Source organism: Fulmarus glacialis, unplaced genomic scaffold (genome assembly GCF_000690835.1).
Source record: "Fulmarus glacialis isolate BGI_N327 unplaced genomic scaffold, ASM69083v1 scaffold15127, whole genome shotgun sequence".
NCBI lineage: Eukaryota > Metazoa > Chordata > Aves > Procellariiformes > Procellariidae > Fulmarus > Fulmarus glacialis.
In genome coordinates this window covers 83,598-91,984 of record NW_009221390.1, presented here as the reverse complement: position 1 = coordinate 91,984, position 8,387 = coordinate 83,598, and the positions used below count along the sequence as shown (strand labels likewise).

The following is an 8,387-nucleotide window of genomic DNA, read 5'->3' as shown; positions in this document are numbered from 1 at the left end:
GGGTCCCGCGTGGGTCCGTGAGCTCCCCGCCGCGGCGCTGCCGGCCCGGCTGCACACAGGCTGTCACCCACAAGATGGTGGTGTAAGCACGGGTTTGTCCGCAGCTGGCATTTCCCCCCACCACCACCTCCCGGTCCCGGCCTGCCTCTTGCCAGAAATCAGCACCTGAACCTGCTCTTAAGCAAAACCAGGGGAAAGCTGATCATCGTTGTCAATGAGAACACGTGGCTCTCCGAAAAATCTAGTGGGTCCTCTGGCCAGCAGAAGGCACATGTGATTTCTGGTCCTTTGATGCCTGGAGCTGGCCCACACCCCTCAAAAACTGAGTGAAGAACTTCCCTTGATGCTCAGTCTAGAGACATGTCTCCAACTCATTTTAGTCCAGGTGAGAAATTGGGATACCACTGAAAACACAAGCACTTAAAGGATCAGAGAATGAAACCTCCTCCTCTTCGTGTTCACCTGAGGGATGCAGATACCCTGACCCCAGCGCTGGGTCCTGGACTCCCTAAGACTCTCACTGCACTGGTTCCTGCTCATTTCAGCAGTGCAAGGGAGGAACCACCCCGCTGCCAGAAAATTCACCCACTCGATCAGAAAAGCTACTTCTCTGAACACAATGGCTTTTGTTAATTACACATTTAAATGAGCTGCTTTAAGTGTGGAGAATCACTGGTCAAGGCAGACCTGAGCTTCTCGAAGCATTTCATCCGGTTCTCTCTGTATCACTGTTCAAACCTGGGGCCTCACTCAGCAAGTAATAGGTGCAGTCATGGAGGTGTGTGGGGGGGGATTTCCAAGGAGTCTACTGACCTCTGTGAAATTACTGTGAAACTAGGAGCAGGAACAGGTCTGCTCCCAAGAGCAGGATATCCTATATTCACCAAAAACAAATTATCCGCCCCAGTTTTGATTTCCCCACAGTCTAACATTGATGTCACTCGCTGAACTTGTCCGTCTCCCCCTACGGACACTCACACAAGCAAGAAGGAAATCAGGCACACAGCTTTCAACTTTCACACACTTACAGCCAGTTCGGCTCTGCCATTCCCTGCTCCTTGGGGAGCCCTTACTGAAGTTATGCAGATAAGGCTGCTAAACCAGCCCCCCCTAAGGCTGAACTCTCCATTCTGACCCATGCCCTAAAGCCCCGTTAATATCTGGGACTCCTTCCAGATGCACCCTGCTAGCATCAAATGGTCGATGCTGTACCAGCTTGTCCTAGTGAAGTTAGCAAGGCTTCAGGACAGCCCAAGCTTTGTAGGTTTGTTCAGACTTGTGAAACACCTACGGAGGGCTCAATGACTCAAAAAAGCCTTTAATTTCATGTCTAAGTGCCACCCTTCACAGTGTGTTAAAAGAGAAGGGAGATTGCACAGAACAAAATGTATACAAAAAAGAAACATTCCCACTTGCGTTTGAAAAACTGTTAGGGAAGTGAATAGCTTTTAATGTGTAATGAGCAGCCATGTCCTTCAGAGAGCTTTGGAAATCTGACCATTAATTTGATCTTCTTTTTCTCCCCACTTGGATCAATAGAAAGATTTTCTACATGTACATTTTCAGACCCTTGTTCACTGTTAATTTTCCCTCTGAATCCATTTCAGCATCTTCCTCCTAGATTTTGTCAGTCACTGCCACAGAGATTTAGCAAGGCTGTCTTGTAATCGCCACTGGTGTCATCCTGACAGGAGAAAAAACAAAAAAGAAAAAAAAAAAAAGAAAAAAGGTGAGCATGGAAGTTCATCTGCACACTCTGAGTGCTGACTTTGTCAGTCCGTGGAATATGCCCACACAGGAGAAGGACTTTGGAAAGAGCAAGCCAGATTTCAGCAGAGTTACTGCCAGCTGACATGCCATCAAAAGTGAACAGAGAAATGAGGCTTGTAGCTGCCACCTGAAATAACATGTATCAAGTCCAATTCTTTTATTTGGAATGCAGGTGAGCAATAGACCATCCCACACAGCAGCGCAGACAAAGTCAGCATGAACGAGAGCAACCAACCCTGTTGTGCTCAGATTTTATGTCCCTGGTATTGTGTAGCATTCTTTCCCCTACAGGAAGGGAAAAGGCAGTATAGTTATCCCTGACACATGACATTTTTTAAAAAGCCACAAATATGGTCATTTTGATAAAAAATTTGCTCCCTTTGAATGTTTTGTGATGACAGGTGTAAAGCCAGTTCCACTTCTCAGAAGGAATGAATATTCCGAACAGACCCTTGAAGACTGATCATTAGTCAACATGACAAACACTGACAGCATCAAATAGAAGAAAGGGCCCTCATTATAGAACCAGACTTCCCATGGGGACTGCTAAGAATAGAGCTTCTGTGCCATTTGCGCTGGGGGACAGGAATGTCCCCGAGTCCTTAGGACAAATGGTAAACCCCAGCATTTCATCCCTAATAGGGGAGGGTCATTCACTCAGAGCAGAGACTCAAACCTCAAAAGCTACAATAGGTTTAGAAACTGAACCTTGTCAAAGCTTATCTTGCCACGGTATAGGCCAAGCCTTCATCTGCAATAAGTCAGTTTAAAAAAATTAAAACAAAACAAAAAAACCCCACAAAACCCAAACCAACAACAGAAAGAAAAGAAGAGAAAAAAAGCAGCACTGTTTTGACTTGAGGTAGTTAAGGACAGCAGAGAGAGAGAGGAGAAAATAGCACAGCAGTGTGGGAAAGGTGTAACAGGGAGGATTAAATGAATCTAGATTCATCTAGGAGATAATGAAGTGCATGGATACAGAGTCTGGTCCATGAAAGACCTGTAGCAGTCTCCCCTCGGGTTTGGCTTTGCTCAAGTCACTTACAGCGCATACAATCTGACTCACCTTTCAGGCATATATGTCTCTCAGGGAGCTGACTGTTAATAGGCCTAATGAAGGAGAGCTATGATCTTAGCAGAAATGACATTTTTACTCAAAATAACCATGGAAGCATGCCACAGTGCTGGACAGGCTAGGAATGTATGTGATGGCTAAGAACTATCATATCAGGATGCTGCTTACCAGAATCATACTGGAGAGAGACTTTCCTGCAATATGCTTGAATTCAGCCTTTATAAGATTCAAGTCAACTTCACTTCGAGAAACGATCACCCTTATAAGAGTCTCATCATCGGTGCCAGCCCCCTGAAATAACAGATACATCAGTCTGTGGTGTTAGTGGATGTTCAAGGGATAAGCTGTCGCAAACTGGTCCAGGGCAGGAGTCATCAGCTTTCAAACATCGCTTGGCACATCTTCTGCAGCACATCTACTTCTCTTTCTGGAGGGCCAACCCCCACCCCCCTCCCAGGGGCCACTGTCAATACCACAAGCCCGCCATGGAAGTGTGCTGTAAGTCTTTGCACATGTCAAATGCAAAAGCAAACATACTACAGAGTTGGAAGTGGGCACCGAATACATATTGACCTTCTGCAGCACCACTCATACAACACTTGGCTTCAACCAATATTGTTTAATCACTCACAGGAAAATTAAGATCACATCAGTAACAAAAATAATCACTCAGCTTTCCACAAAATTGGGAGAGCTGACATCCTTTACGTATCAGTTAAGACTTACAGGGGTACACTCTACAGATGCCTTATGTGTCCCCATTTGGAACTCTTTCATTTTATACTGCCATTGAGAGAATTGCTTCCTAGAAAGAAAATATTGTGGTTCAGTCCATTAAGTTAACATTATGGGCAAAACTCCACCATGATCAACCTCCTAGAAAAGCATCTTCCAGAAGTTTTGTCCATGTTCCAAAAGGTGGGACTGGGCTCCTTGCAGACTCCTAAGTCAGAAAAGCCAGACTCCCTTGGTATCTCAAGCTTAAAGGGTACTTTTCTACCCAAGGTGGTAGAAGGGATTCTGCCATTACTTGCAACAATAGCACTAAATTTGCCGGATTTCACCACAACCTTGGCTCTTCTAATTTGAATTGGTGGAAGCCAGGTTACAAGTTAAGTCCAGTATGAAAACAAGTACGTTACAATGAAGAGTCTTACCTTTAAAGCATGGTACAGCCTCTCTGCAAAGTAGCAATGGACGTTCCTGGTGCATTTCACTAGGGCATACAAAAAGGCTCAGTAAGAATCAATGGTAATTCCAGTCCAGTGCAGCAGGTAACAGAGATTCAACATGCTTTCCTTTAATTCTGTGTGCCCCTGGGATCTGAGCTTATCTACTTACCTAAGAAGTACCCTTTACTTCCTACCAGATACCTTTATAAAGTAGATCCATCCCGTAACAGTCAACTGCTGCAGGAGAAAAGGCAGCAGACTCAGGCAAAAGAAAAGGAAACGTAGCCACTCTTACCAATAGCCAGCATGGCATCCTCAAGTGAACCATGAGTTTCACTCTTGATAGAGTCTTCTATGCTCTTACCGGCCAGTTTCTGGTATTCTTCAAACACTGTTTGAAGCACAAAGAACTTCAATTTTTTTACCAAGCAACTGCTCAGACATTCTGTGCCCAATATTTACAGGTATTGCTTGTGTGGCGATATGAAAACACAGATTCTGCTAAAGCAATGGCCACATTTGCACCAACTTCAGGAGGCTTTAGTCAAGCCCAGAAATCAGCTACAAAAATGGATGGCAACATTCACAAAAACCCAATCCATCCACAGGTCTTAATTCCTTGCCTTCATTTGAAAATGCAAGTTCAGTCACCTCATATTCATTTGGAAATCTGACCCTTCATCGCTGCCTTTAACCGCAGAAATGAAGCAGACAACAGAAGGTTAGGCACAACTCCATCATTTGGTCTTGTGTTTGTTGATGTCACTAGCTTCAGGAGCCAAAATAAAATCAAATTATATCTAGGACTATGCTGCTCCTGGCCCTTGGACTTTTAAATGACGACAACAGTTTGGGAAAACTTACTATTTCAATCACGATTTTAAAAAAACAACTCGGAAAAGATGAGCAAGACACAGGTGCAGATTCCAAGATAATTGAACTCCCACATTAACAAAAGCTCAGCAACAGAGGAGTTGTTCACCTTATACACTTTGGATACTCTGGGGTTCAGAATTACAGATCTCAGTTTTGATTCCTAGCTCTCAGACTAACAAAGAAGGAAAATTGCTATGTAATGCAATGGACATCTTAATAGAATTTGCTCAGCATTCAAGATCAGATACCTAAACATTAACACTCAGAAAGGGGTGTTAGAAGACTGGGGAAAGGCAATACCAACAGAATAGACAGATGGATACAACCTTCTCAATTCGGGCCTACTCTCCATATCAAAAAAAAAAAAAAAAAAAATTAGCTGCAACAATTACATTCAAGTTTTAAAGGAAAACAGTTACAGGCTGCTGTAGCACAGAGGAAATTACTTGCTTGGTGATACAGTAGGTCCCAAAGATTGCTTGCATCCCGACAACAACTAGTTGAAATTCAGTTCCTAAAGGCAGACACAGCCAAAGACTAGAGACCACTTTTTTTGTTGTTTTCTAAGTGATGCTGGGAGATTAAATTTGAAACACAAGGGGGGGCTGGCCTCCAGGATCTAGAAGACAGCCTCAGAAGACCTCAGTTTGAAAAAGCTTAGGCATACCTAATTTACCATCAGTTAAATTATTAGGTCCAGCTGATTTACACAGTACTTGATATGCTTAGATTCAGCCGACATAACAAAATCTGTTAGTCAGAGCCTTGGACTGCCTCAAAAGTCTTGAGATGACAAGGCCAGGTCTCTGCTGCACAGGGCAGTGGGGAGCTGAGGGCTCCCTTAGCTGGAGCTGGATTAGTGTCTTCCCTCCCAGCAGCCTCTGCTGCCCTCAGAAGAACCTGGGGCAGAAATGCAAGGTGCACCCTGTGATTCTCCAGCACTGAATAACCAGCTACTTTTCTGGCGTTTTTTTTCCCCAGAGGAACCCACATCCAAGGAGTCATGGGTCTGTCCACTGCATGCTTCTACCTGGTTAGAAAGGGACTCTCTCCCTCTCTCTCTCTCTCTCTCTCTCCCCCCCTCCTTTGGTTTATAAAAACAGTTATACCATCCAGCCATCACCACTGTATAAGGACTCTGAGATAAGCTACTTGATTTTCAGCAGCACTAAGTCTTCATAAGTTTTCATGAAAGCTTCTGGCAGCTGTTGGTCACTGAGTGACCAAGAATTAGGAGACAGACTCAGGTACTTTTTTCTGACCACCCATCTCTCCCATCTACAGCCCTGCCTCTTCTTTTTGGCTAGACTGATTTCTCATTTCAGAGACTTGGGAGTGTAGGCTCTGCTCCATACCTTTCAGCAAGTGTGTGGCACTCCTTGTGCACAAGATGGTGATGAACTGTATCTCGTCAGTGCCCCGTATCTTCTCCCCAGCAGCATAAAGAGTCTGTAATTTAACACACCGTTGTTAGAGAGATGTTCTGTGTGTGCAGCTCGTAAAGGAACAGAGTTTGGCTTAAGGCACTGCTAGGGTAAAGGGGTCTGAAGTAACCTAAAACACTGTGTGAACTAGACTCTCCTAGAATGGTTGGTTATGAAAACCCTTGACTCTGTCTTCTAGTTAAATTGGAGCAGCCACTATCTCCACCCTTTCCAGCCCTCCTGCAGCAGCTGGAGCAGCCAACAATACTCTTGAGGTTTCTTCCCTATTCTTTGCTGTCCCATTCCACCATACCCATATACTTTCACATATCAAAAGCAGCTAAGCCTAAGCCCAGCTCTCATCATTCCTCTTTGGAACAGCAAGGCTCAGCCGTGCAGGCAAAATTGAAGAACCCCAGGCTGCTTCTGCTTGAAGACCACCCCTCTCCAAACTATTGTGGCTCCAACCCTCTGCTGACCAGGACCCTGCTGCTCAGTGAAGCACTCTGAAGTTCAAGACAGGGATGCAGGCATATCACTGATCACAGGCATTTGAGAGTACCTCTGCATCCTGGAGAGCCAGTGCTGTGTCCACGTAGAGAGTGGCATTGTCCCTCTCACCCTATAAGAAGAAAAAGAAAGGTAACCATTTTGTCTCGTGAAGATTCTTCCATATATGTAAGGATCACAGCGTACATTCTGGGCAAAGATCAATTATCCTTCTCTGATATCTATTTCTGCAGAGTACTCAAGCAGCGATGTTTCAGACAGCACAAGTGCTAACTCCTTCACTGACAGGCACTGAAATAAGTCATATGAAGCAGAGCCAAACAATCGCTAAGTTATTCTGCTGCTAGGCAGGAAAATGTGGAAAACGTGATAGGATAAATGCACCCGAAGGCACTCAGCATTGAGGGCACAGACCCTGGAAGAGTGGTGAATCAACTGAGGGGCATTGTTTCCTAAGACCCTTGTAGAGTGCAACGGCTTTACGCATATGTAGAAGTGAGGCGTCTCCCTGCAGCAGGGCTGACTGTAAGTTCCCAGCTCTCTCAGTGGTGCTAAGGGAGGGGGTTCCCCTGCTTCAGTCACATTGAAGCTGAAACACAGATCCAGTCCTCTGTGACATGTTTGTCTCTGCAGTTTATCTGGTGATCATGACTATTGCCTCTTCTATTGCATGTCTTCTACAAAAATGAAGAGAAAAACGTGAAGATCTTTATACCCTCATTTCTCTTCTCTAGCATTACCTGAAGAAGGCAAACCAGAATCTGTTCAAAATAGCCACTTGTTTCCGATTTTATGTCTTCTTCCAGATCAGAACCGTATTCTACCTTTTTTTAAAGAGAAGGACAAGGGAAGGGTTTGTTATTTGGGTGATATAGTCGGGATATTACCAGTCACCCAAGGACACACAATAGCCTGACACTAATCAAGAAGGTCACTAGGGAAAAAAAACAGGGCTGAGATCAGCTCACACCCTCAGCAATACCCAGGTCGGCATTCGCATCCAACTAAGTCACTAGCTCCACTGATGTCCAAGGCATAAGCACAGAGCTAATGTTAGAGATATAGTTTAAGGGACCAAAGAGATACCATATATTTACAAATACATATTTCATAAACTCCCATCTAGAGTGTAATTAACGGGGAGAAAAAGCCAAGTACATAGCTATAGTTTTGTTTTCGTTCTGACAATAGCCTGTGTAGTCAAGCTGAACCAAATTTGTGATTTGCTGACCTTTTCCCCTAGCTCGCTGGAGAGTCAGAAAAGGATTTTCAAATTCTCTCAGCATAGCCATGTTCTGTTTGCCAGAAACAGAGTTAGGTTGCACCTGTGTAATTAACGGGGAGAAAAAGCCAAGTACATAGCTATAGTTTTGTTTTCGTTCTGACAATAGCCTGTGTAGTCAAGCTGAACCAAATTTGTGATTTGCTGACCTTTTCCCCTAGCTCGCTGGAGAGTCAGAAAAGGATTTTCAAATTCTCTCAGCATAGCCATGTTCTGTTTGCCAGAAACAGAGTTAGGTTGCACCTTCTTGCTTTTAAAAATCTCATTTTCCTGATGAC

At 44.4% G+C, this 8,387-nt stretch overlaps 1 protein-coding gene across 3 annotated transcripts in view; it reads right to left on the bottom strand.

Annotated features, from left to right (window-relative positions):
* Window positions 1-1,598: 1,598 nt before the first annotated feature.
* LOC104079169 (annexin A8-like) overlaps window positions 1,599-8,387 on the bottom strand; it is a 13,809-nt gene continuing 7,020 nt past the window's right edge. For 2 of the 3 annotated variants that reach the window (XM_009581101.1, XM_009581104.1), the window contains 7 exons: window positions 7,568-7,647; window positions 6,880-6,939; window positions 6,249-6,342; window positions 4,313-4,408; window positions 4,003-4,061; window positions 3,014-3,136; window positions 1,599-1,684 (listed from right to left, as the gene is read on the bottom strand). In XM_009581101.1, coding sequence (XP_009579396.1) covers window positions 1,628-1,684; window positions 3,014-3,136; window positions 4,003-4,061; window positions 4,313-4,408; window positions 6,249-6,342; window positions 6,880-6,939; window positions 7,568-7,647 — 569 coding nt within the window. In that variant the 3' untranslated portion in view covers window positions 1,599-1,627. The remainder of the gene's footprint in view (window positions 1,685-3,013; window positions 3,137-4,002; window positions 4,062-4,312; window positions 4,409-6,248; window positions 6,343-6,879; window positions 6,940-7,567; window positions 7,648-8,387) is intronic. The other variant, XM_009581103.1, reaches the window with a different exon arrangement.